Source organism: Dendrobates tinctorius, unplaced genomic scaffold (genome assembly GCF_039654945.1).
Source record: "Dendrobates tinctorius isolate UK_male_01 unplaced genomic scaffold, ASM3965494v1 ptg000060l, whole genome shotgun sequence".
NCBI classification, from domain to species: Eukaryota; Metazoa; Chordata; class Amphibia; order Anura; family Dendrobatidae; genus Dendrobates; species Dendrobates tinctorius.
The window spans coordinates 83,763,202-83,791,170 of NW_027361728.1; the positions used below are offsets into that span (position 1 = coordinate 83,763,202).

General features: G+C 48.0%; 1 protein-coding gene across 4 annotated transcripts in view; it reads left to right on the forward strand.

Annotated features, from left to right (window-relative positions):
- The window catches only part of U2SURP (U2 snRNP associated SURP domain containing), a 159,427-nt gene that overhangs the window by 42,022 nt on the left and 89,436 nt on the right, over positions 1-27,969 (forward strand). For all 4 annotated transcript variants that reach the window (XM_073579109.1, XM_073579110.1, XM_073579107.1 and 1 more), the window contains exons 3-4: positions 4,467-4,581; positions 19,757-19,887. In XM_073579109.1, the coding sequence (XP_073435210.1) occupies positions 4,467-4,581; positions 19,757-19,887 (246 nt within the window). The remainder of the gene's footprint in view (positions 1-4,466; positions 4,582-19,756; positions 19,888-27,969) is intronic.

A 27,969-nucleotide genomic window follows, 5' to 3' on the forward strand; every position in this document is an offset into this window, starting at 1 on the left:
GGAGGAGCTTTACTACTAAGAATTTGCAACACATTTTCACTTTCAGTTTCATACATTGTAAGTAGGGGGGTTGGGGCAGCATGAGGTTATCCAAGTGTAAGATTAGATAAGGGCAGTGGAGAACAGTGACACACAAGAAGTAAGAAATGTCTCTATCTCCAGCAGAACTGCTTATCACTGTTGTTCATAGTTTGATAGAACATATATATTTGAGTAACATTTATAAAATTCATATGAAAGTTCAATTATGAAATATTAATACATTTTTTTTAAAGCTGGAGTCGGTACATTTCTTCCGACTCCAACCAAAACTAACTCAGACTCCGACTCCACAGCCCTGCTTTGAACCCCCCAAGGGCTTCACAGAAGTTTATAACTTAGAGCCATAAAAATAAAAAAAATCACTTTTTTTTTTTTCCACAAGAATGATATTTTTGGCTCCAATTTTCTTTTTCCCAAGGGTAACAGGAGAAATTGGACCCCAAAAGTTGTACAATTTGTCCTGAATAGGCTGATACCCCATATGTGGCAGTAAACCACTGTTTGGGCGCATGGCAGAGCTTGGAAGGGAAGGAGCACCGTTTGACTTTTTCAACGCAGAATTGGCTGGAATTGAGATCAGACGCCATGTTGTGTTTGGAGACCACCTGATGTGCCTAAACCGTGGAAACCCCCCAATTCTAACTCCAACCCTAACCCCAACACACCCCTAGCCCTAACCCTAATGGGAAAATGGAAGTAAATACATTTTTTTTTTTTTTTTACTATTTTTCCCTAACTAAGGGGGTGTTAACGGGGGTTTGATTTACTATTTATAGTGGGTTTTTATGTTTGGCAGCTGTTGCATTCTAAAGGACGCTTTTTATTGAAAAAATAGTTTTTGCATCACCACATTTTGAGAGCTATAATTTTTCCATATTTTGACCCACCGAGTCATGTGAGGTCTTATTTTTTGCGGGACGAGTTGACGTTTTTATTGGTACCATTTTCGGGCACGTGACATTTTTTGATCGCTTTTTATTCCAATTTTTGGGACGCAGAATGAACAAAAACCAGTATTTCTTTTGGGGGGTGCGTTTAAACCGTTCCATGTCCGGTAAAATTGATAAAGTGGTTTTATTCTTCAGGTCAGTACGATTACAGCGATACCTCATTTGTCGTTTTTTTAATGTTTTGGCGCTTTTATGCAATGAAAACAATTTTATATAAAATTAAGTCCCAGGGCACATGGACGGGATAGTACGTCATATGTCAGAAAGGGGTTAAGCGTTGATATTTGAGTCTTTTGGGTTGATTGAGAACATAGTTGTTCAATAATAAAAAGAATCCTCTCAAATACAACTTGCCTAATAATTCTGCACACAGTTTAGTTTCCGAAATAGGGGCACTTGAGGGGGGATTCTGCTCTTCTAGCAATAAGCGTCTCTGTATATGGAGTCCGCAAACTGTTCTAGGAAAATCTGCGCTACAGGAGGCAAATAGCGCTCCGTTGCTCCCGGGTCTCTTTGTATCGCTAAGTAGTACTGTACAGCCACATTAAGTACAAATTGTGTGACAATTTTTTTGTGCCATTTTTACCCACTTCTGGGTAAAACAAGATATTGGTGGCAAAAATGTAGTTAATTTTTTCTTCACTGCCCAATGGTATAAAATTCTGTTACACACCCGTGGTTTCAGTATGATCACTGCACCCATAGATGAGTTAATTGAGAGGTGTAGTTTATAAAATGGGGCCACTTATGGGGAGCTCTGCTGTTTTGGGATCTCATGGGCTCTCCCAGTGGCTCATGGCACTTGCAAATCATAACCGTGAAATCTGGCGCAGCTTGCCTTCTGAGCTTTGCATATGCCTGAAAAATATTTCCCAATTTACATGTAGGGTATTGGTGCACTCATGAAAAATGGACCTCAGTTTGTTGTAAAAAGTGGTATAAAATTCTGTAAGGCATATGTGGTATCAATATGATCACTGCACCCCTAGATGAATTCACTGGGGAGTGTAGTTTCTAAATTGAGTTCACATATAGGGGGTTTCTGTTGTTCTGGCACCTCAGGGGCTCTGCCAATGTGACATGACATCCTCAAACCATTCCAGCAAAATCTGAACTCCAATATGGCGCCTCTTCCCTTCTGAGCTTTGCACTGTGCCTCAAAAGTAGTATTCCCCCACATATGGGGTATTGGTGTACTCAGGAGAAATTGCACCACAAATTGTATGGTGCAATTCTCCTGTTACCCTTATGAAAATGCAATACTTTGTGTTAAAAATATATTTGTGGGGAAAATTTGATTTTTTTCATTTTTATGGCTCACTGTTATAAACTTCTGTGAAGCACCTGAGGGTTCAATGAGCTCACCACACATCTAGGTCAGTTCCCTGAGGGGGGTCTAGTTTCCAAAATGGGGTCACTTCTGGGGGATTTTCACTGTTTAGGCACATCAGGGGCTCTCCAAACGGGACATCACGTCCGCCAATTGTTGGAGCAAATTTTGCATTCAAAAAGTCAAATGGTGCTTCAACCGGCCAGATCGAACATAAAGAGGAAGTCACCCTGGCTTCCTCTTCATTCTTCATTTTCAATCCGATCGAAGGCGGAGACTGTGCCGGGCGCAACGTGTCACAGCAACGCGCGAGAGGTCCGGGACGGAGAGTGCTGACACCGCTGGAATAGCGACAGCTCAGGACGTGAGTATAGGCTATTTTTATAAAGTACAGTCATGGCCAAAAGTTTTGAGAATGACACAAATATTAATTTTTACAAAGTCTACTGCTTCATTTTTTCTAATGGCAATTTGCATATACTCCAGAATGTTATAAAGAGTGATCAGCTTAACAGCAATTACTTGCAAAGTCAATATTTGCCTAGAAAATGAACTTTATCCCCCAAAACACATTTCAACATCATTGCAGCCCTGCCTTAAAAGGACCAGCTAACATCGTTTCAGTGATTGCTCCATTAACACAGGTGTGGGTGTTGATGAGGACAGGGCTGGAGATCAATCTGTCATGATTAAGTAAGAATGACACTACTGGACACTTTAAAAGGAAGCTGGGGCTTGGCATCATTGTTTCTCTTTTGTTAACCATGGTTATCTCTAAAGAAACACGTGCAGTCATCATTGCACTGCACAAAAATGGCCTAACAGGGAAGAGTATCGCAGCTAGAAAGATTGCACCGCAGTCAACAATCTCGCATCATCAAGAACTTCAAGGAGAGAGGTTCCCTTGTTGCAAAAAAGGCTCAAGGGCTCCCAAGAAAGACCAGCAAGCGCCAGGACCGTCTCTTAAAAGTGTTTCAGCCGCGGGATCGGGCTACCAGCAGTGCAGAGCTTGCTGAGGAATGGCAGCAGGCAGGTGTGAGTGCATCTGCACGCACTGTGAGGCGGAGACTCTTGGACCAAGGCCTGGTCTCGAGGGCAGCAAAGAAGCCACTTCTCTCCAGAAAAAACATCATGGACAGACTGATATTCTGCAAGAGGTACAGGGAGTGGACTGCTGAGGACTGGGGTAAAGTCATTTTCTCTGATGAATCCCCTTTTCGCTTGTTTGGGACATCTGGAAACGGCTTATTCGGAGAAGACCAGGTGAGCGCTACCACCAGTCTTGTGTCATGCCAACTGTCAAGCATCCTGAAACCATTCATGTGTGGGGTTGCTTCTCAGCCAAGGGAATGGTCTCTCTCTCAGTCTTGCCTAAAAACACAGCCATGAATAAAGAATGGTACCAGAATGTCCTCCGAGAGCAACTTCTCCCAACCGTCCAAGAGCAGTTTGGCGATCAACAATGCCTTTTTCAACATGATGGAGCACCTTGCCATAAAGCTAAGGTGATAACTAAATGGCTCAGGGAACAAAACATAGAGATTTTGGGACCATGGCCTGGAAACTCCCCAGATCTTAATCCCATTGAGAACTTGTGGTCAATCATCAAGAGACGGGTGGACAAACAAAAACCTTCAAATTCAGACAAAATAAAAGCATTGATTTTGCAAGAATGGACTGCTATCAGTCAGGATTTGATCCAGAAGTTGATTGAGAGCATGCCAGGGAGAATTGCTGAGGTCCTGAAGAAGAAGGGTCAACACTGCAAATATTGACTTGCTGCATTAACTCATTCTAACTGTCAATATAACCTTTTGTTAATATGATTGCAATTATATTTCTGTATGTGATAAAACATCTGACAAACACACATAAAAACCAGAGGCCAGCAGATCATGTGAAAATATAATATTTGTGTCATTCTCAAAACTTTTGGCCATGACTGTAGTTCAAGAAGAGGTTGCCCTAGTAGTGGACAACCTGTTTAACCTTGTACCTTGTTAATCGGTGCAAATAAAAAAATAGAAGCTTTAATAGGTTATTTTTTTCCCACACCACAAATTTCTGCACAATACTGTATTGTATATATTATGCCTATTTGGTTTGAATATTATTGAAGCATAGACTTTTTTACTACTATGCAGGAAGATGAAAAAGCTGCTGCAGAGATCTATGAGGAATTCCTTGCTGCGTTTGAAGGAGGTGATGCCAGCAAAGTAAAAACATTTGTCAGAGGGGGCATTGTCAACCCCACTAAAGGTATGTTCATGTCCCGAGACCAACACTTTGTAGTATCTCTGAGCATTATTGATCCTTAGACGGGGGGGTAAAGAAACCGGTGGTATAACTAATGGAATATTCAAGTTGAAGTGAGCTGATTGTCAGGGGACACACAGAAGTTGTGCTTATCATTTCCCCTGTATAAAAAAAAAACAAAAAAAAACAGGAAATTGTAAGAAACAGTAAAAGACTACACAAATACAATAATAGAAATGAGGGGTTAAAACAACAAAAAAAAAAAAAAAAAAAACTTTTTTCCCTGTACAAGTAAACTTCTCTCCAAACCTACACAAAGTTTTTGAATTTCCTGCTGAACACAGACAGGGCACTTGGCACACAATTTAGGTTACCACAAGCACATAATTATTACCAATGGAAACTTTGCCTGTTTTTTTTTTTTAGCCCTATTTGCCTTTTGCTCCTGAATGAGTTTCATCCACATGCAGAAGCAGCTTCTAAAGTTAGAGGTTGTCTGCTACTGAGTCATTTCATCTTAAAGAAGTTGTCCAGTACTATAACTTTTTTTTTCATAAATCTTGCTATTATGTGCCACTGAAATCATCCACTGTGTTTATTATAGCATATATTACCTTTTATCATGCTGCAGCAGCACATCCTCAGTGCCGGCTCCAGCAGCACATCCTCAGTGCCGGCTCCAGCTCTCATGGGGTTAATCGACAACTTCTTTTCTCCTGACTTAGGCTACTTTCACACATCCGGTGTGTGGGGTTCGGCGGCGTGCGGCGAAAAGCCGGGCCGCCGGATCCGGCCTGCAGCCGTGACACCGGATGTGTGTGCGGCGAGAGATACGGCTCGGACATTATTTAAAGGAGCCGCAGGACGAGGTGGACAGAGGCAGCCGATGAGAGACAGCTGCTGAAAGGGAGGTGAGGGGAGGAGAGGATAGGAGAGGGGAGGGAAGAGGGGGGTGGAGAGAGAGAGACATGGGGGGTTAACACTTAGTGTCCAGGCGAGAGAATCTCTCACTTGCCGGGCACTTGTAGGGTTAACCCCACAGAGAGATCTCTCTCTCACCCAGACACTGTGAGTGTTAACCCCACAAGTGCCCGGCGAGAGAGATCTCTCACAAGTGTCCGGGTGACAGAGAGAGATCTCTCTCTCTCTCGCCGGGCACTTGTGGGGTTAACATTCAGAGTCCGGGCATGCGCTGTGGAAAAAGCCGGTCCGGCGCTGACAAAAAACGTTGCAGGGAACGTTTTTTGCAGATGCCGGACGGCTAATTTATGCCGTGTCCGGCAACAACCGGACACGACACATAACCATCCGGCACGATGCAGCGACCATGAAAGCTTATGGGACAAAACCGGATCCGGTGCTGGATCCGGTTATTAAAAATTTCGCCGCATCGTGCCGGATTACTAAAACCGGATGTGTGAAAGAGGCCTAACTGTTCTCTAAGGCCGGTTTCACATTAGCGCTTTTTAAGCGCACGCACGGCCGGGGGTAGCTCCGCCCCCGAGCCAGCTCTCTGCCCGGCGTGCCCGCCCCTTGCTTGTATCGCCGCCTACTAGCGGACAGCGGCGCCTGCGATCGGCGCACCCTATCTTTAGCATAGGGTGCGCAGATCGTGCGCAGGCCGTGCGCTAGTTGCGCTTTGACCTGCGCTGCGCACTTTTGACGGTGCGCCGTGCGCGCCAAAATCCGAAAAGTTTGATTTTGGCGCGCACGGCGCACCGTCAAAAGTGCGCAGCGCAGGTCAAAGCGCAACTAGCGCACGGCCTGCGCACGATCTGCGCACCCTATGCTAAAGATAGGGTGCGCCGATCGCAGGCGCCGCTGTCCGCTAGTAGGCGGTGATACAAGCAAGGGGCGGGCACGCCGGGCAGAGAGCCGGCTCGGGGGCGGAGCTACCCCCGGCCGTGCGTGCGCTTAAAAAGCGCTAATGTGAAACCGGCCTAATACTACAAGTTCCATGATGCATTGCACTGGCCTGTAAGCCAGCACTTGGCACACCCACTCCAAAACACACCCAAACCCCTTCCTCCTCTCCCTCCTTTATCTTGTAACACATTGCAAGCACCTAGGCTGATGAGGAGAGGTCACATCAGGGTCACAATCTCAAAAGCAGCACCAAGGACTGCACAACCATGGTGATAAAGCATTTAGCTTTCTCTCTTTATCTGTTTCAGAGTATATATAGTTTAGTATACATATGATATAAAGAGATCTCACTGCACATATGTCTAAGGGTATGTGCACACGTTGCAGATTCCAGTGCAGATTTTTCTGCTCAGAATCCGCATATCTTGGCAGAAAGCGCAGGTGCGTTTTTGATGCGTTTTTTAATGCGGATTTGATGCAGTTTTTCATGCGGATTTGTATGCGTTTTTGTAAGCTAAATAAAGATATGTTATTTAACAAAAAAAGATTTGTGATGTCTTTTCTGTCCAACCTCCTCTTTTACATTTGTCCAACCCACACTCCATTACACACACAGATAGACAGATGACGATAGATAGATATGCATAGTAGCAATGGTATGCATTGCTGAATTCCACCCCTCTCTCCCATACTCCTGAATGCCCCATGTGAACTGCATTGTATTTTTTATATGGTATGCATTGCTTACCCATCTTCTTGTATCCATAATTGTACTCCATTCTTGTTATCTCTGCCACACATCTAAGTGGTCTGTATAACCCCTTCCCCCTTTTATGATCTTTGCTTAACTCTGTGCATTTGGCCTGGGCAGTCACACCCCACTTTCACTCACAGCTGATTGTGTTTAGCTGCACATATATTCAGCACATGGGTCTGCTCCAGATGTAGTCGGCTCCATCTACTTCAAAATCCATGTTTCAAAGTACATATTTCTAAGTACTCAGAATTAGACTAGAATTGGACTGGAATTGACTGTAAGGTATCGGACTCTAACACCACAACAATGTTTCACCTTCTTTTTACTATCACCCCCATACTACTCTATTTCTCCCTAACTCCTGCAATCCCTCCACCCAGTAAGGAACTAGTCATTTCCCCCTCCATCCTTCCCAGCCATCTCACCTCTTCATCACAACTGTTCCTCCACATACAATCCTTTTTCTCCAGACACACACGGCAACATCATGTCCTATCCTGCTCCCACCTTCTAATGCTCTGTCTACTACTCATTGCTGGCGATGTATCCCCAAATCTTGGTCCTCCTCAACACATCCCCACTCTCATTTCTAAAATCCTGCCACGATCCTCTACACTTTTTTGCAACCATGACAACCTCATACCTATTCATCCAGCCTCCACTCCCCCGGTCCCCCTACCTGGAGCACTATGGAACGCACGCTCTGTCTGCAACAAGCTATCATTTATCCATGACTTCTTTATCACCAACAAACTTCCTTCCTTGCCATCACTGAAACCTGCCTCACTCCCGTTGACAAAGCCTCTCCAGCTGCGCTTTCCTATGGTGGATTCCATCTCTCTCACACCCCTCGCCCCAGCAACAAACGTGGTGGAGGAGTTGGCTTGCTCCTCTTCGATACCTGCTTCTTTACCCCAATTCCTTTGCCACCCTCCGCTACTCTTCCCTCGTTCGAGGTGCACTCCGTCCGCATCTATTCCCCCTCCAACCTCCAACTGGCTGTCATCTACCGCCCCGCAGAACTAGCCATCTCCACCTTTCTCGACCACTTCACCACCTGACTACTCCATTTCCTTTCTGCTGACATCCCCACCATCATCATGGGCGACTTCAACATCCCCATTGACACTTCCACCCCAGCTGCCTCTAAACTTCTATTGCTCACGGCTTCCCTCGGCCTCACTCAATGGTCCTCTGCGGCCACTCACAAAGATGGTCAACCGCTGGACCTTATCTTCACCCGTCTCTGTTCCCTCACTGATGTCAATAACTCACCCCTCCCCCTGTCTGACCACAACCTACTGACATTCTCTTCCCTCTCCTCTCCTACTGCGCAACCCCCGCTCCATAAACTCGCTCACCCTCGCAGGAATCTCAAACACCTCAATTTACAATCACTCTCTGAATCCCTTCTCCCTCTTACAGACATAGCTTCCCTTCATGACACAGATGCTGCTGCCACTTTTTATAACAACACAATAACAGCAACACTTGATTCGGCTGCCCCCCTCACGCAGAGCAAAACTCGTACAATCAACAGGCAGCCCTGGCTGAGCAGCCTGATCAAAGAACTGAGACGGGTTTTCAGGGTCGCTGAGCGGAGATGGAAGAGAACCTATTCTACTGAGCACTTCAGCGCATACAAGCAGTCCCTTGCCAGCTATAAGTCCACGCTCTCTGCCGCTAAACAAACTTACTTCGCATCTCTCATATCCTCCTTGTCTCACATATCCTCCTTGTCTCACAACCCTAAACAACTCTTCAACACTTTCAATTCTCTACTCCATCCCACAGCACCTCCCCCCCCTCCTCTCATTTCTGCTGAAGACTTTGCCGCCTTCTTTAAGCAGAAGATCGACAAGATCAGACAAAACTTTGGCCCGCAGCCCCCAATGCCCCTCTTTGCCGCTCAGCCCTGTTCTGCAAAAGCCAGCTTCTCCACCATGACAGAAGATCAGCTCTCCACCCTTCTGTCAAGATCACACCTCACCACTTGTGCCCTCGACCCACTCCCGTCTCACCTCATCCCTAACGTGGCCACAGTCTTCATCCCATCTCTAACACACCTCTTCAACCTTTCACTCACAAATGGTGTCTTTCCCTCATCCTTCAAACATGCCTCAATCACACCCATCCTCAAAAAGCCCTCCCTTGATCCATCCTTTGTGTCTATCGCCCGATATCTCTTCTCCCTTACGCCTCAACACTACTGGAACAGCATGTATATCTTGAACTGTCCTCCCACCTCTCCTCCTGTTCCCTCTTTGACCGGTTACAATCTGGCTTCCGACCGCATCACTCAACTGAAACTGCCCTAACTAAAGTCACTAACGACTTACTAACTGCCAAGAGCAAGCGACACTACTCTGTCCTCCTTCTCCTGGACCTGTCCTCTGCCTTCGACACTGTAGACCATTCCCTCCTGCTACAGACTCTCTCATCTCTTGGCATCACAGACTTGGCCCTATCCTGGATCTTATCATACCTAACAGACCGAACATTTAGTGTCTCCCTCTCACACACCACCTTCTCACCTCGCCCCCTGTCTGTTGGTGTTCCTCAAGGCTCTGTCCTAGGACCCCTACTATTCTCCATCTGCACCTTTGGCTTGGGACAGCTCATAGAATCCTACGGTTTGCAGTATCGCCTCTATGCCGATGACACGCAGATCTACCTATCTGGACCCAACCTCGCCACCTTACTGACTGAAATCTGTCTGTCTGCTATCTCAGCCTTCTTCTCTGCTCGCTTTCTCAAACTGAACATGGACAAAACAGAATTCATCATCTTTCCCCCATCTCACTCCACCCCTCCACCAGACCTATCCATCAATGGCTGCTTTCTTTCCCCAGTCCCGCACGCTCGGTGCCTTGGGGTGATCCTCGACTCTGCGCTCTTTCAAACCACATATCCAAGCCCTCCCCTCCTCCTGCCGCCTCAAACTCAAAAATATTTCCCGGATCCGCTCATTCCTCAACCACGAAACCGCAAAAACACTAGTGCATGCTCTTATCTCCCGCCTCGACTACTGCAACTTCCTACTCTCTGGCCTCCCCTCTAGCACTCTGGCTCCGCTCCAGTCCATCCTACACTCTGCTGCCCGACTAATCCACCTGTCTCCCCGCTATTCCCCTGTCTCCCCCCTATGCCAGGCCCTTCACTGGCTTCCTATTGCCCAGAGGCTCCCAATTCAAAACCCTAACCATGACATACAAAGCCATCCACAACCTGTCTCCTCCATACATCTGTGACATGGTCTCTAGGTACCTACCCGCACGCAACCTTCGCTCATCTCAAGATCTCCTTCTCTACTCTCCCCACCTCCTATCTCTTCCTCCCACAACCGCATACAAGACTTCTCCCGTGCTTCCCCCATACTCTGGAACACTCTGCCGCAACACATCAGACTCTCACCATCAGCGGAAACCTTCAAGAAGAACCTGAAGACCCACCTGTTCCGACAAGCCTGCAGCCTGCAATTATCCTCGGTCTACTGAACCACTGCACGACCTGCTCTACCCTCTCCTACTGTATCCTCACCCATCCCTGTAGACTGTGAGCCCTCGCGGGCAGGGTCCCCTCTCCTTATGCACTTGTGTGTCCCTTGTCTTACACGTGTTTATTATACTTGTCTATATTTCCCCTTTTCACATGTAAAGCGCCATGGAATAAATGGCGCTATATAAATGCATAATAATAATAATAATAATAGATATGGGATGGATGGATAGATATGGGATGGATAGATAGCTGTGGGATAGATAGCTATGGGATAGATAGATGGATAGCTATGGGATAGATGGATAGCTATGGGATAGATGGATAGCTATGGGATAGATGGATAGCTATGGGATAGATGGATAGCTATGAGATCGATAGATATGGGAGAGATAGATGGAGAGATAGATGTGGGATAGATAGATACATAGATGTGGGATAGATTCATAGATGTGGGATAGATGTGGGATAGATACATGGATATGGGATAGATGTGGGTGGGATGGATGGATGTGGGATGGATGGATGGATGTGGAATGGATGGATGTGGAATGGATGGATGGATAGATGGATGTGGGATAGATGGATGGATGTGGGATAGATGGATGGATGGATGTGGGATAGATGGATGGATGGATGTGGGATAGATGGATGGATGTGGGATAGAAGGATGGATGAGGGATAGATGGATGGATGTGGGATGGATGGATGGATGTGGGATGGATGGATGTGGGATAGATGGATGGATGTGGGATAGATGGATGTTGGATAGATGGATGGATGTGGGATAGATGGATGTGGAATGTATGGATGGATGTGGGATAGATGGATGTGGGATAGATGGATGGATGTGGGATGGATGTGGAATGGATGGATGTGGGATAGATGGATGGATGATGGATGGATGGATGTGGGATAGATGGATGTGGGATAGATGGATGGATGTGGGATGGATGGATGGATGTGGGATGGATGGATGATGGATGGATGTGGGATAGATGGATGGATGTGGGATGGATGGATGATGGATGGATGTGGGATAGATGGATGGATGGATGTGGGATAGATGGATGGATGGATGTGGGATGGATGGATGGATGTGGGATAGATGGATGGATGTGGGATAGATGGATGGATGTGGGATAGATGGATGGATGGATGTGGGATAGATGGATGGATGTGGGATAGATGGATGTGGGATAGATGGATGGATGTGGGATGGATGGATGTTGGATAGATGGATGGATGGATGTGGGATAGATGGATGGATGTGGGATAGATGGATGTGGGATAGATGGATGGATGTTGGATGGATGGATGTTGGATAGATGGATGTTGGATAGATGGATGTTGGATAGATGGATGTTGGATAGATGGATGTGGGATAGATGGATGTGGAATGGATGGATGTGGAATGGATGGATAGATGTGGGATAGATGGATGTGGGATAGATGGATGGATGTGGGATAGATGGATGGATGTGGGATAGATGGATGGATGTGGGATGGATGGATGGATGTGGGATGGATGGATGGATGTGGGATGGATGGATGGATGTGGGATGGATGGATGGATGTGGGATAGATGGATGGATGTGGGATAGATGGATGGATGTTGGATAGATGGATGTGGGATAGATGGATGTGGAATGGATGGATGTGGAATGGATGGATGGATGTGGGATAGATGGATGTGGGATAGATGGATGGATGTGGGATAGATGGATGGATGTGGGATGGATGGATGTGGGATAGATGGATGGATGTGGGATAGATGGATGTTGGATAGATGGATGGATGTGGGATAGATGGATGTGGAATGGATGGATGGATGTGGGATAGATGGATGTGGGATAGATGGATGGATGTGGGATGGATGTGGAATGGATGGATGTGGGATAGATGGATGGATGATGGATGGATGGATGTGGGATAGATGGATGGATGTGGGATAGATGGATGGATGTGGGATAGATGGATGGATGTGGGATGGATGGATGGATGATGGATGGATGTGGGATAGATGGATGGATGTGGGATGGATGGATGATGGATGGATGTGGGATAGATGGATGGATGGATGTGGGATAGATGGATGGATGGATGTGGGATGGATGGATGGATGTGGGATAGATGGATGGATGTGGGATAGATGGATGGATGTGGGATAGATGGATGGATGGATGTGGGATAGATGGATGGATGTGGGATAGATGGATGTGGGATAGATGGATGGATGTGGGATGGATGGATGTTGGATAGATGGATGGATGGATGTGGGATAGATGGATGGATGTGGGATAGATGGATGTGGGATAGATGGATGGATGTGGGATAGATGGATGTGGGATAGATGGATGGATGTGGGATGGATGGATGTTGGATAGATGGATGGATGTGGGATAGATGGATGGATGTGGGATGGATGGATGTTGGATAGATGGATGTGGGATAGATGGATGTGGGATAGATGGATGTGGAATGGATGGATGTGGGATAGATGGATGTGGGATAGATGGATGTGGAATGGATGGATGTGGAATGGATGGATGGATGTGGGATAGATGGATGTGGGATAGATGGATGGATGTGGGATAGATGGATGGATGTGGGATGGATGGATGTGGGATAGATGGATGGATGTGGGATAGATGGATGTTGGATAGATGGATGGATGTGGGATAGATGGATGTGGAATGTATGGATGGATGTGGGATAGATGGATGTGGGATAGATGGATGTGGGATGGATGTGGAATGGATGGATGTGGGATAGATGGATGGATGATGGATGGATGGATGTGGGATAGATGGATGGATGTGGGATAGATGGATGGATGTGGGATGGATGGATGGATGATGGATGGATGTGGGATAGATGGATGGATGTGGGATGGATGGATGATGGATGGATGTGGGATAGATGGATGGATGGATGTGGGATAGATGGATGGATGGATGTGGGATGGATGGATGTGGGATAGATGGATGGATGTGGGATAGATGGATGGATGTGGGATAGATGGATGGATGGATGTGGGATAGATGGATGGATGTGGGATAGATGGATGTGGGATAGATGGATGGATGTGGGATGGATGGATGTTGGATAGATGGATGGATGGATGTGGGATAGATGGATGGATGTGGGATAGATGGATGTGGGATAGATGGATGGATGTGGGATGGATGGATGTTGGATAGATGGATGGATGTGGGATAGATGGATGTGGAATGGATGGATGTGGAATGGATGGATGGATGTGGGATAGATGGATGTGGGATAGATGGATGGATGTGGGATAGATGGATGGATGTGGGATGGATGGATGGATGTGGGATGGATGGATGGATGTGGGATAGATGGATGGATGTGGGATAGATGGATGGATGTGGGATGGATGGATGTTGGATAGATGGATGTGGGATAGATGGATGTGGAATGGATGGATGTGGAATGGATGGATGGATGTGGGATAGATGGATGTGGGATAGATGGATGGATGTGGGATAGATGGATGGATGTGGGATAGATGGATGGATGTGGGATAGATGGATGGATGTGGGATGGATGGATGGATGTGGGATGGATGGATGTGGGATAGATGGATGGATGATGGATGGATGGATGTGGGATAGATGGATGGATGTGGGATAGATGGATGGATGTGGGATAGATGGATGGATGTGGGATAGATGGATGGATGTGGGATAGATGGATGGATGTGGGATAGATGGATGGATGTGGGATAGATGGATGGATGTGGGATGGATAGATGGATGGATGTGGGATGGATGGATGATGGATGGATGTGGGATAGATGGATGGATGTGGGATAGATGGATGGATGTGGGATAGATGGATGGATGTGGGATAGATGGATGGATGTGGGATAGATGGATGGATGTGGGATAGATGGATGGATGTGGGATAGATGGATGGATGTGGGATGGATGTGGGATGGATGGATGGATGTGGGATGGATGTGGGATGGATGTGGGATGGATGGATGGATGTGGGATGGATGGATGGATGTGGGATGGATGGATGGATGTGGGATGGATGGATGTGGGATGGATGGATGGATGTGGGATGGATGGATGGATGTGGGATGGATGGATGTGGGATGGATGGATGTGGGATGGATGGATGTGGGATAGATGGATACATGTGGGATAGATGGATACATGTGGGATAGATGGATACATGTGGGATAGATGGATACATGTGGGATAGATGGATACATGTGGGATAGATAGATAGATGTGGGATAGATGGATAGATAGATAGATGTGGGATAGATAGATAGATGTGGGATAGATAGATAGATGTGGGATAGATAGATAGATAGATGTGGGATAGATAGATAGATAGATGTGGGATAGATAGATGTGGGATAGATAGATGTGGGATAGATAGATGTGGCATAGATTGATTGATGTGGGATAGATAGATTGATGTGGGATAGATGGATTGATGTGGGATAGATGGATTGATGTGCGATAGATGGATTGATGTGCGATAGATGGATTGATGTGCGATAGATGGATTGATGTGCGATAGATGGATTGATGTGCGATAGATGGATTGATGTGCGATAGATGGATTGATGTGCGATAGATGGATTGATGTGCGATAGATGGATTGATGTGCGATAGATGGATTGATGTGCGATAGATGGATTGATGTGCGATAGATGGATTGATGTGCGATAGATGGATTGATGTGCGATAGATGGATTGATGTGCGATAGATGGATTGATGTGCGATAGATGGATTGATGTGCGATAGATGGATTGATGTGCGATAGATGGATTGATGTGCGATAGATGGATTGATGTGCGATAGATGGATTGATGTGCGATAGATGGATTGATGTGCGATAGATGGATTGATGTGCGATAGATGGATTGATGTGCGATAGATGGATTGATGTGCGATAGATGGATTGATGTGCGATAGATGGATTGATGTGCGATAGATGGATTGATGTGCGATAGATAGATTGATGTGCGATAGATGTGAGATAGATGTGGGATAGATGTGGGATAGATGGATAGATGTGGGATAGAAAAAACAGACAGCAGTACAAACTTGAGCAGATTTTGGGTGCAATACTTCCTGAGTAATGCGGTTTTCCAACGCAAAATGGAAAAAAAATCAGGCAGCACTCCAGTTCAAGGAAAAATTGTGTAATCCAGCACCAAGTGTTGCAACGTTTCAACCTCAGAGCACGGTCTTTGTCAAGCACTTGTAGGGACTCGTAGTCCCATCGGACGACGCCTGCATACAGACACAGCCCCTGCATACAGACTCCCGGCAACCTCTGCACAGTCCCATCAACCACCGCAGACCCCCCCCCCCCCCGACAGCATCGGCAACCACCGCACAGCCCCAGCAACCCCCGCAGACCCCCCGGACAGCACCGGCAACCACTGCACAGCCCCGGCCACCACTGCAGAACCCCCGGGCAGCCCCGGTAACCCCTGGACTCTGCAGTGCGCACACTCCATACTTGGCTGGGATGTGCGGTGCAGCACCGCCTACAGCCCAGTCGCTCTTGATGACTGACCGGGTCACACCTGGCTGACGTCACGTCAATTTCCAGAGTCAGGAACTTGTTGTGACGTCGGCGGATATTAGCGGCGGCTGCAGCCTGGGGTCACATGACCCGGACTCAGCCGCTGGCATAGCGCCGCTCACAGGCAGTATTGGCAACATAAGGTATTTGCAAAATTCATTAGGGGCCCCGGGGGGATACATTGGGGGGTTAATTTAAAGTAGTGGACAACCCCTTTAAGCAGTCCAGGCCCCTAATTAAAATAGAAATCATGCATATTCACCTCTCTATGGTGACATTGCTTTAATTCCGGACGCAGCCACTGAGCGGCTGCTCATCAGCTGAAGCCTTTGGTATGTCAGCAGAGCAGACGCCCATCCTGATGAAATAGGAGCTGCAGTATCCGCTCATTGGCTGCGGCCAGAATGTTAAGCCCATGACTTCACGTCACCATCGAGAGGTGAATATGTACTGTTTTTATTTTAATACAGGTCCTGTATTGATTAACCATGTGATGTTCAATAGTGGAATGTCCCTTTTAGGCCTGTTTCACATGTCCTGATATTTGCAATACTGGAAAAACTGGTTCCGGAGATGACAGTATCCGTGTGTGTGTAATACTTGTGGCCGCATCATTACCACATGCACCGATGCCTGAGAAGCAGCAGTACAGTTAGAGCTGTTCCCCGGCACCGGGTGCTGAATATGGCTCTCCTCATTCTCACCTGCTCTGTATCCGATCAGCACGAGCAGGGGAAAATGATGAGTTATATTCAACTCATAACAGTTAAAGTCGGCGGCAGCTGATGGGAGGGAGAATTCATCACCCGCCGCCTGCGCTATAAATAAATTAAAAAAAAATCCTGTGTTGGTTCTCTTGTATTTTCTATAACCAGCTAGGCAAAGCTCACAGCTTGGGACTGCAACCCTCAGCTGTCAGCGAGGCTGGTTATCAAGAATAGAGGGGTCCCGACGCAGTTTTTTTTGTACATTTCTGACAACCAGCCTTGCTAAAGCAGGCAGCTGGAGTTTTCAGACTGGTATGGAGCCAAGGACACACACACCTCCTCACCTTAAAAATAGCAGCACGCAGCTGCCTAGAAAAGGGGTTGATGTCACCTTTGTATTTTCTGGTGACATCAAGCCCATGGATTAGTAATGGAGAGGTGACACCTATCCATTCCTAATCCTACAGTTGTGGCCAAAAGTATTGACGCCCCTGCAATTCTGTCAGATAATACTCAGTTTCTTCCTGAAAATGATTGCAAACACAAATTCTTTGGTATTATCTTCATTTAATTTGTCTTAAATGAAAAAACACAAAAGAGAATGAAGCAAAAAGCAAAACATTGATCATTTCACACAAAACTCCAAAAATGGGCCAGACAAAAGTATTGGCACCCTCAGCCTAATACTTGGTTGCACAACCTTTAGCCAAAATAACTGCGACCAACCGCTTCCGGTAACCATCAATGAGTCTCTTACAATGCTCTGCTGGAATTTTAGACCATTCTTCTTTGGCAAACTGCTCCAGGTCCCTGATATTTGAAGGGTGCCTTCTCCAAACTGCCATTTTTAGATCTCTCCACAGGTGTTCTATGGGATTCAGGTCTGGACTCATTGCTGGCCACCTTAGAAGTCTCCAGTACTTTCTCTCAAACCATTTTCTAGTGCTTTTTGAAGTGTGTTTTGGGTCATTGTCCTGCTGGAAGACCCATGACGTCTGAGGGAGACCCAGCTTTCTCACACTGGGCCCTACATTATGCTGCAAAATTTGTTGGTAGTCTTCAGGCTTCATAACGCCATGCACACGGTCAAGCAGTCCAGTGCCAGAGGCAGCAAAGCAACCCCAAAACATCAGGGAACCTCCGCCATGTTTGACTGGTCTTTGGAGATGGACTTGTAGCCTTGAGATTGCTCATGCTTCCTCACAATTTGGTTTCTCAAGTCCTCAGACAGTTCTTTGGTCTTTCTTTTCTCCATGCTCAATGTGGTACACACAAGGACACAGGACAGAGGTTGAGTCAACTTTAATCCATGTCAACTGGCTGCAAGTGTGATTTAGTTATTGCCAACACCTGTTAGGTGCCACAGGTAAGTTACAGGTGCTGTTAATTACACAAATTAGAGAAGCATCACATGATTTTTCGAACAGTGCCAATAATTTTGTCCACCCTCTTTTTTTATGTTTGGTGTGGAATTATATCCAATTTGGCTTTAGGACAATTCTTTTTGTGTTTTTTCATTTAAGACAAATTAAATGAAGATAATACCAAAGAATTTGTGTTTGCAATCAATTTCAGGAAGAAACTGAGTATTATCTGACAGAATTGCCGGGGTGTCAATACTTTTGGCCACAACTGTATAGTTGTATTTCAAATAAAGACACAGCAAGTATATCAAAGATTTGCAGTGAACTTACTGAGCTGAACTGCGGTGAGCTCTGACTTTTTCTCAAGAGTGCTAAGGTCACCGCAGTTCATCCCGGCTGCTTGTCAAAAATGGGGGGGACCCCACTCCGTTTTTTTAATTTAAATCGTTTTAAAAAATAGCATTTGGACTCCTCTATTATTGATAGCTAGCTATGCTAGCGCTTATAGCTGAGGGTTGCAGCCCCCAGCTATGAGTTTTGACTGGCTGGATATAGATAATACAGGGGTACTCTTGCTGAATTATTTATTTATATCGCAGGCAGCGGGTGATGAATACTCCCGTCAGCTGCTTGCTCTCACTGTTAGCGGCAGCAGGTGTAGGCTGATGGAAGTGCTAGTTCCATCAGCTGCCTCCCTGTGCCTCTATTATCAGTTGAATATCCCTCTGCCTCTGTTATCAGTTGAATATAATTCTCATTATTTTCCCCTGCTTGCGCTGATCGCAGGGGAGAATGATGAGAGCGGTCTTCAACACCCGGCGCCAGGGAACAGCTTTAAATGTACTGCTGCTTTTTAGGCGTCTGTGCGTGTCACACGGATGACATTCCTGTGTCGTCCGTGTGTAGAACGTTTTGCGGTCCGTGCTGCTGTTAAAAAAAACCAAAAAAACAAATGGACACACGGTCTGTGGAAACGCATTGTCTTGTGCACAGAACCATTCACTTGAATGGGTCTACGTGTGTAAGTGTCTCCGGTACATGTGAAAACTGTCACCACACGTACCTGAGACATGGACTTCTGAAGGAGGTCTTAAAGAAGTGACGCCAGTTGAAATTAAAATGGAACCTGTGGTCTCATGCTGCTGGTGGCATTTTTACCTTTTTTTTTTTTTTTTAATAGGGAAGGCTTAAGTGTCAGGGGCGGACTAAGAAAAAAACCAAACACCTTTTTAGTCTACTACAGAGCTCATGAAAACCCATTACTTGTCATGAGAGGGCTGGGTGATCATGGCTAGACAACCTTTTAGATACACATTTATATTGAGTAGGTTTTCGTTGGCAGACGCTTGTTTCTTATATTGATTATCGATTGTTCTCAGCAGTGTTTCTGATCATTCTATTGCAGAAGAACAAGAGTTGGATGAGAAGAAGGGAAAATTGTATAAGCCTTCCTCACGGTTTTCTGAGCCTAAACCTCAACAAGCACCTATTGAGCGACCACCCCCTCAGATTTTACTCATGGAGCCCCGAAAACCCGTAAGAGAAAATTATGCTAAAAATGATAATTGTTGGCACTACCGACTATGTCTCTTTTGTTGAAAAACTAGTCTGGTATGAAAATACTAAATGGACAATAATGGGGAATTATATGTTGGGTGCAGTTTCCACTGCAAAATGAGCAGGTTGTATTCTGGTAATGGTGTCATGAAGAGCAGCCTTGCCAATTCTCTACGCTTTACTTTGAGTTTTTTAAAAGAAATGTCACCAGATTTTTGCCACCTAATCTGAGAGCAGCATTATCTAGAGGCAAAGACCCTGAGTCTAGTGATGTAACTCACTTGGCTGCTTACTTTAATTTTGATAAAATAATTGTTTTATCATCAGGAGATTATAATTAGACTAGTACACCTCCTGCCGTGTAGTCCTTCATATTAATGAGCTGTGTATAACCTGTTCACTGGCAGTTTTCTGTGTGCACTGTACAAGGGCTGAAAACTGCCAATCAGTAGTGAGGGTGGGTTTATACAGAGCTCGGCATTCCCAAGCTCTGCTAGAACTGCAGCAGGTAAAACCATGATTGTATTGAAACTACAGCAAGCAGCTCATTCATTGACACATCACTGGAATCAGGGTATTTGTCCCTCCATTATGCTGCTCTCTCAGATGGGATAGCGAAAACCTGGTGACAGATTCCCTTTAAGCTTTAAGAAATATATGCTTGTAAGACAAATGTTGGGATTGACTAGGGACGTTGTCGAGATCTCAATCTGAGCATGTGCCGCCCCTGGCGGCCATTTTCCCGGAGGCCACGGCATTGCAGCAATGGCTGTGCGGGGCCTCCAGACTTTCACAAGATGCCGACGGTGCCCCCTGCACCACAGAGCATCAACGCCGAACCTGCCGCACAAGCCTGGGATGGGATTTCCCAGAGGCCACTGCACCTGGTGCATCAGCCTGGGATGGGAGTCATATTGCCGGACCAACGAACACCCCCTGTGACCCTCGCTCTACCAACGCTGCTGATCTCAACCCCAACCCCTCTCCCCCCAGGGTAAGCGGAATTCGAACTGTAAGACGAACCCCCATTTGACACACTAATTTCTCCTTCGTCTCATTGGGCGTCACAGGTACTGTGGGTGTATGCTACCGCCAGCTGGAGGCTGACACTAGGCAAACACAAGGTTAGCTCCTCCCCCGCCCTATACACCCTCGCCCTGATTGCTGGAGGAAGCCAGTTTTTTGCTTAGTGTCTATGGAGGCACACGTCTGGTCTTTTTTTCTCCAGACTTTTTTTCCATGAAGATTAGACAGGGGCAACGGATCTTATTGAAAGTGTCCGATTTCCCCAAATCATCAACGGGCGAGCACGTGTCGAGTATCGTCTCCACGTATCCTTTCCCGCACCGTGGGACAAATCTGGGCAATTTCCCCAGAATTTATTTTAGTTTGTTTTTTTTCTTTTCTTTATTTTTTCTAAGAAGATGAGACAGGGGCAACGGATCCTATTGAAAGGGTCCGATTTCACCAAACCAACAACGGGCGAGCACGTGCGAGTGTCCCTCCACGTATCCTTTCCCTCAACGTGGGACATGATGCCGGACCTACCCCTGACCACCCCTAGGTAGAGAAACCATGGGCTGTTCAGAGGCACAAGACGTTCTGAGCTGCCCCCACTGCTCCACCAACGCAAGACGGAGGTGCTGCAAGGAGGCGGACGGTTCCTCTCCTCGGCTGATGCTGGACGGAGTTAGGGTGCCTGCACCGTCCAGGATCCCCACACCACCCCCCTCTTCCTGTTTTGGTTGGGGGGGGGGGGGGAGGATAGCCCTGAAGGGCCTACCTGGAGTCGTCTGAATGAAGTGGACTTGAAGGTACAGGTCGTACGGGGGGGGCTCCTGGGCAGCAGCAGGCAGCGGTGTGCGTTCCTCTGAGGCCCTCCTCGTTTCCATAGTGAGGCCAGGAGTAGCGGCGCTTTCGCCATCATCACTGCCGCGGCGCGCGTCCGCCGCGGGCGGTGGTGAGAAATTTAGCCCCCCTGGCTTTGGTCAGTGTTAGGCCGCGGCAGAAGTACCGCCCTCGGCACGCGGCGTCACTTCCGGCGGCCCGCCCCATGGAGCCTGGGCGGGCGCCGGATAAATCCAGGTCCCGGCTTCAGTGCGGGGTAGGCCGTGACCAGGGAAGAGGTCGGCTTGCCCCACGGAGGCACAGAGGAGGTCGGGGCTGCGGCGCGCAGTCGGGGGACGCAGGTCAGGTGAGCGCAGCTTTGCTGCGGAGGCCTCTAAACACCAAGGGGGCCCCTCCTCTCCCACCCCTCCCTCTCATTGAAGTAAGAAAAAAAAAAAAGTTTTTATATATATAAAACACCTGGCAGGCACAATATGGCCGGGAAAGGGAAGACGCACACTTTTCTCTACGCTGCGTGTACTTCTTGTAGGGCTCCGTTTCCACGAGCGCAGAGCGCCAAATTGTGCGAGGCCTGCGATCGAGTCCCTTCACGCCCCAAAGGGGGGCAAGGGTAGTGACTCGCTTTTCTGGGAGGGGTCCTCCACCTCGCAGGGGCCGCTCCCATGCCAGACAGGGGCGAAGGAAACTAACCCGCACGAGGTCTCCCGGTCTATCCGGTGCCGCGGCATCGGGGAGTTCAGCATCACGCTCCCCTTCACCAGGGAGCGGGCAGAGTTTGGATCATGACTCAGCCGAGCCACTTGATCTAGATACCCCGGGGTGCCGGGAGACAGTGGACAGCCTCATTGAAGCTGTCAGTCAGACCCTGGGAATTGAAGATAGTGCTACCTTGGCCGCGGGCCATAAGGTAGCCTTTAAGCGGGCCAGACAACAGCATAGAGTGTTTGGCACTCACCCAGAATTTGAGGACATAGTGCAGCGCCACAGAGAACGCCCAGATAGGCGCTTCTCGGGCCAGAAGACTATAGAGGCAAGATACCCATTTACCCCGGAACTCTGTAAGAAATGGGCGGAATCCCCAGTGGTGGACCCGCTAGTGTCGCACCTGGCCTCGAAGTCTTTGTTGTCGGTGCCTAGCGGCTCGTCCATTAAGGACCCCACGGATCGGCTCATAGAGAGCTTGGAGCGATAAGTTTTTGAGGCATCAGGGTCGGAGTTCGCCCCCTCGTTCGCGGCGACGTGGGTAGCCAAAGCCATGATGTCATGGTCAGAGTCTTTGAATAAGGCCTTGCAGGATAGAGGCCTACCTGCGGAGGTGTCTGAGGTCGCAAGTCAGATTGCTATGGCTGGAGACTACTTAATTAATGCTTCTTTGGTTGCGGCATTTGCAGCCGCTAACACGGTAGCCATTAGGAGAGCCCTCTGGTTGAGGACTTGGCGAGCCGATTCAATTTTGAAGAAGTCCTAGGCTTCCTTGCCCTATCAGGGAGAGGCCGCCTGTTCGGGGAGAAGTTGGATCAGCTCATCTCCGACGCGAGAGGCGGAAAAAGCAGCTTCCTCCCGCAGCAAAAGGTGAAACAGCCTTTTCGCCAGGTCCCGACACGTTTTCGAGCCTTTCGCAACACTGGACGGATGGCAGCAGCCTGTTCGGCCGGCCCACCTCGCTCCAACCAGGATAGGGAGCAACAGGTCTCAAATAGACCCATTCCGGTGGGAAGGATGCTCGCTCGCCAGCCTAGGTCGAGAGGAGCCAGGGCCTAGAGACCCTCAGCCAAATGACTCAGAGCCCTTGGTAGGCGACATCAGCAGGGTGGGCGGCCGCCTGCTCTTTTTTCGTCATATCTGGGCCGAGGTAGCACACGACATATGTGTGGCGGAACTGGTGACTTCAGAGTACAAAATAGAGTTCATCAGGTACACTCCAACACGCTTTTTTTCTCTCCCGACTTCCCAATGTGAAGCTCCGGGCAAAGGCGCTGCTAAGGGGCCATCAATTCACTCCTAAACAACTGAGTCATTGTTCCCGTACCAGAGCACGAGAAAGCTCAGGGTTTTTATTCCAATCTGTTCGCGGTCCCCAAAAAGGACGGGACAGTCAGGCCGGTTTTGGACCTGAAGCTCCTAAACAGGTTCATCAGGGTCAAACATTTCAGGATGGAATCTCTCCGCTCAGTTATATCAGCCATGGAGCAGGGAGAGTACTTAGCCTCGGTCAACATCCAGGATGCCTACCTACACGTTCTCATTTTTCCCTCGCACCAAAAGTTTCTGCGGTTCGCCATCAATGGTCGACACTTTCAATTCGCAGCACTCCCATTCGGATAGCCACCGACCCCAGAGTGTTCACAAAGGTGATGGCAGTCATAATGGCCATCTTACACTCGCGGGCCATAGTCGTCTTGCCATACTTAGACGACCTCTTGGTGAAGGGTCCCTCATTTCGGGCATGCAAGGAGAATGTCAGCATTACGCTTGATACACTTTCCCGCTTAGGTTGGTTGGTCAACAGGAAGAAATCATCTATGGTCCCAGCTCGGAGGATTGCTTTTCTGGGAATGATCTTCGATACCTCCCAAGGGTTGGTAATTCTCCCTCGAAACAAAGCCCTAGCGCTTCGGCAAGGAGTCCAGAAGCTCCAGCAGACGGTCCCTCACACCATTCGGTTTGGGATGAGGATACTAGGGAAGATGGTGGCAGCAATGGAAGCAATTCCGTTTGCCCAATTTCATCTTCGACCCCTACTGCACGCTCTCTTGTCAGCATGGGACAAGAACCTGTTCACCCTCGATCAGCGGTGCCGGCTGTCCTCCCAGGTCAGGCAATCACTAGAGTGGTGGACGACCAGATCCTCCCTTCAGGGGAAACCGTTTCCCCCAGACCACTGGCTAGTGGTCACGCCCGACGCCAGTCTCCTCGGCTGGGGAGCAGTTTTTCGCCACCACACGGCCCAGGGCCTGTGGTCGCAACAGGAAGCTCGTCTCCCGATCAACTTGTTGGAAATACGAGCGATCTGGCAGGCACTGCAGCATTTTCAGCATCTCCTAGCAGGACGGCCCATTCGGATACAGTCAGACAACGCCACGGCGGTGGCTTATGTAAATCATCAGGGGGGCATGCGCGAGATAACACGTGTGCTTCATTGGGCCGAGAAGAACCAGTCGGTAATATCGGCAGTCTACATCCCAGGCATAGAAAATTGGGCAGCGGACTTCCTCAGCCGACAAGAGGTCGTGGCTGGGGAATGGGCCCTGCACCCAGAGGTCTTCCAGCAAATTTGCCAACAGTGGGGAACACCGGATGTGGATCTGATGGCGTCCAGAATGAACGCCAAGGTGCCTGTGTTCGTCGCTCGGTCACGAGACCCATGAGCGTTCGGGGTGGATGCGTTGGTCCTACCATGGAGCCAGTTTTCGCCTTCCATACCTGTTTCCCCCGTTGCCATTGCTTCTGAGGGTCGTCAGGAAGATCAAAACAGAAGGGTCCCAGCAATTCTGCTGGCACCAGACTGGCCCGTCGGGCGTGGTACGCAGATCTTGTGCGGCTGCTCACCGACGTCCCATGGAGACTGCCAGAGCGCCCAGATCTACTGCACCAGGGCCCGATCGAACACCCGAACTCGGGGGCCCTGTGTTTGACGGCATGGCCGTTGAATCTTGGATCCTAACTCAAGCAGGGTTTGAGCGTGAGGTGGTCGCTACAATGGTTAGCGCCAGGAAGCCGACCTCGGCGAAAATCTACCACCACATCTGGAAAGTTTTGTTCACTTGATGCAGAGAGCGGGGTTGTTTGCCCCTGAAATTCTTCAATCAGGCCTAGACTCAGGGCTGGCCCCAAGCTCCCTTAGGAGACAGATATCGGCGTTGTCCGTCCTTTTCCAGCGAAAGATTGCTACTAATATGCAGGTAAAGACTTTCATCTAGGGAGTCTCTCATCTAGTACCTCCCTATAAGGCGCCGATGGACACCTGGGACCTTAACCTGGTTCTCAGTGTTCTGCGGGTCGTCAGGAAGATCAAAACAGAGGGGTCCCAGCAATTCTGCTGGCACCAGACTGGCCCTGTCGGACGTGGTACGCAGATCTTGTGCGACTGCTCACCGACGTCCCATGGCGACTGCCAGAGCGCCCAGATCTACTGCACCAGGGCCCGATCTTCCATCCGAACTCAGGGGCCCTGTGTTTGACGGCATGGCTGTTGAATCTTGGATTCTAACTCAAGCAGGGTTTGAGCGTGAGGTGGTCGCTACAATGGTTAGCGCCAGGAAACCGACCTCGACGAAAATCTACCACCACACCTGGAAAGTTTTCTTCACTTGGTGCAGAGAGCTGGGTTGTTTGCCCCTGACACTCTCTATTCCCAACATCTTGGCTTTTCTTCAATCAGGCCTAGACACAGGGCTGGCCCCAAGCTCCCTTAGGAGACAGATATCGGCGTTGTCCGTCCTTTTCCAGCGAAAGATTGCTACTAATATGCAGGTAAAGACTTTCATCCAGGTAGTGTCTCATCTAGTACCTCCCTATAAGGCGCCGATGGACACCTGGGACCTTAACCTGGTTCTCAGTGTTCTGCAGGAAACGCCTTTTGAGCCGCTACAGGATATTTCCTTATCGTTCCTCTCTTGGAAGGTGGTATTTTTGGTAGCCATTACCTCCGTTAGGCGAGTTTCAGAGTTGGCGGCGCTGTCTTGCCGAGCTCCTTTTCTCATTTTCCACAAGGATAAAGTGGTGCTTAGACCAGCTCCCCCATTTCTGCCGAAAGTCGTGTCCTCATTCCACATTAATGAGGATATTGTCTTGCCCTCGTTCTGTCCGGCACCGGTGCATCACGTAGAAAAGGCTCTTCACGTGCTGGACCTGGTGAGAGCACTCAGGAGGTACGTGTCGCGGACGGCACCTTTTCACCATACAGTTATGCTGTTCGTGCTCCCTGAAGGGCGCAGGAGGGGACTCGCTGCCTCAAGATCGACCATAGCCAGATTGATCCGTTTAACAATTCAGGAGTCCTATCGCTTCAGAGGTGTGCCGGTTCCATCAGGGATCAAAGCACATTCTACTCGAGCAGTGGGTGCCTCTTGGGTGCTTCGGCGGAACAGGTATGCAAAGCAGCAACCTGGTCCAGCCTGCACATGTTTACTAAACATTACAATGTCCATACTCAGGTTTCGGCGGATGCGAGCCTGGGTAGAAGGATTCTCCAAGCAGCGGTGGAGCACCTGTAAACAAGAGGTGCATGTAGCTTGGATCGGTGAGTCAATCTCCTACCCAGGGACTGCTTTAGGACGTCCCACAGTACCTGTGTCCCCTAATGAGACAAAGGAGAAACATGGATTTTTGTGAGTACTCACCGTAAAATCCTTTTCTCCGAGACGCTCATTGGGGGACACATCAACCACCCTGTTAGCCAAGTTGTCTCTTGTTTATTTAATTAATATGTATTTCTTTTGTGAAGGTCAGGGTGGTTTTTCCTTGCCAGACATATTGTTTTCTGCATTAAGGCTGATTGTTATTGTTCTCCTACTGCTTTTGCACTAAACTGGCTTCCGCCCGCAATCAGGGCGGGGGAGGAGCTAACCTTGTGTTGTTTGCCTAGTGTCAGCCTCCAGATGGCGGTAGCATACACCCACAGTACCTGTGTCCCCCAATTAGCATCTCGGAGAAAATGATTTTACGGTGTGTGCTCACAAAAATCCATGTTTTTTCACCTTATTTTCCGTCTGAAAATTTGGAGTGAGTCTTATAGTCCGAAAAATATGGTATATGCAAATTTTCAAAAGGGTTCTAAAAATGTAGAAGATTTGATTTGTAAATTTTGTCAGTGCTATCTATCAGCGCTAAAAAATGCAGGTTTCTCTCCCCTCCCTTCCCGACAATGTTAAGAAAGCGTGGAGTCTGGTTAATCTCCAAGTGCTTCGTGTGGATCGGGAGCCACTATAGATACTCAAGCACCCAACTGTGCATATGCCGGTTTATCTAGTTTTTGGTGTTTATAACTCTGTTTTATATTTGTGTCAAATTTCTCTTTTTAAATTTTACCTTTTTTGTAATTTCTGATTTCACCAGTATTTTCTTTTCCTTTGTTTTCCATTGTGGGAATGGTTTTTGTTTTCCTCACGTTTTGTCTGACTCCTCAATTGTGACTTTTTAAAATGTCTCAATTTTTACACATATGTACTTCAGTCTCTTGTTGTTAAAAGTAAAAAAACATTTTTACACAAG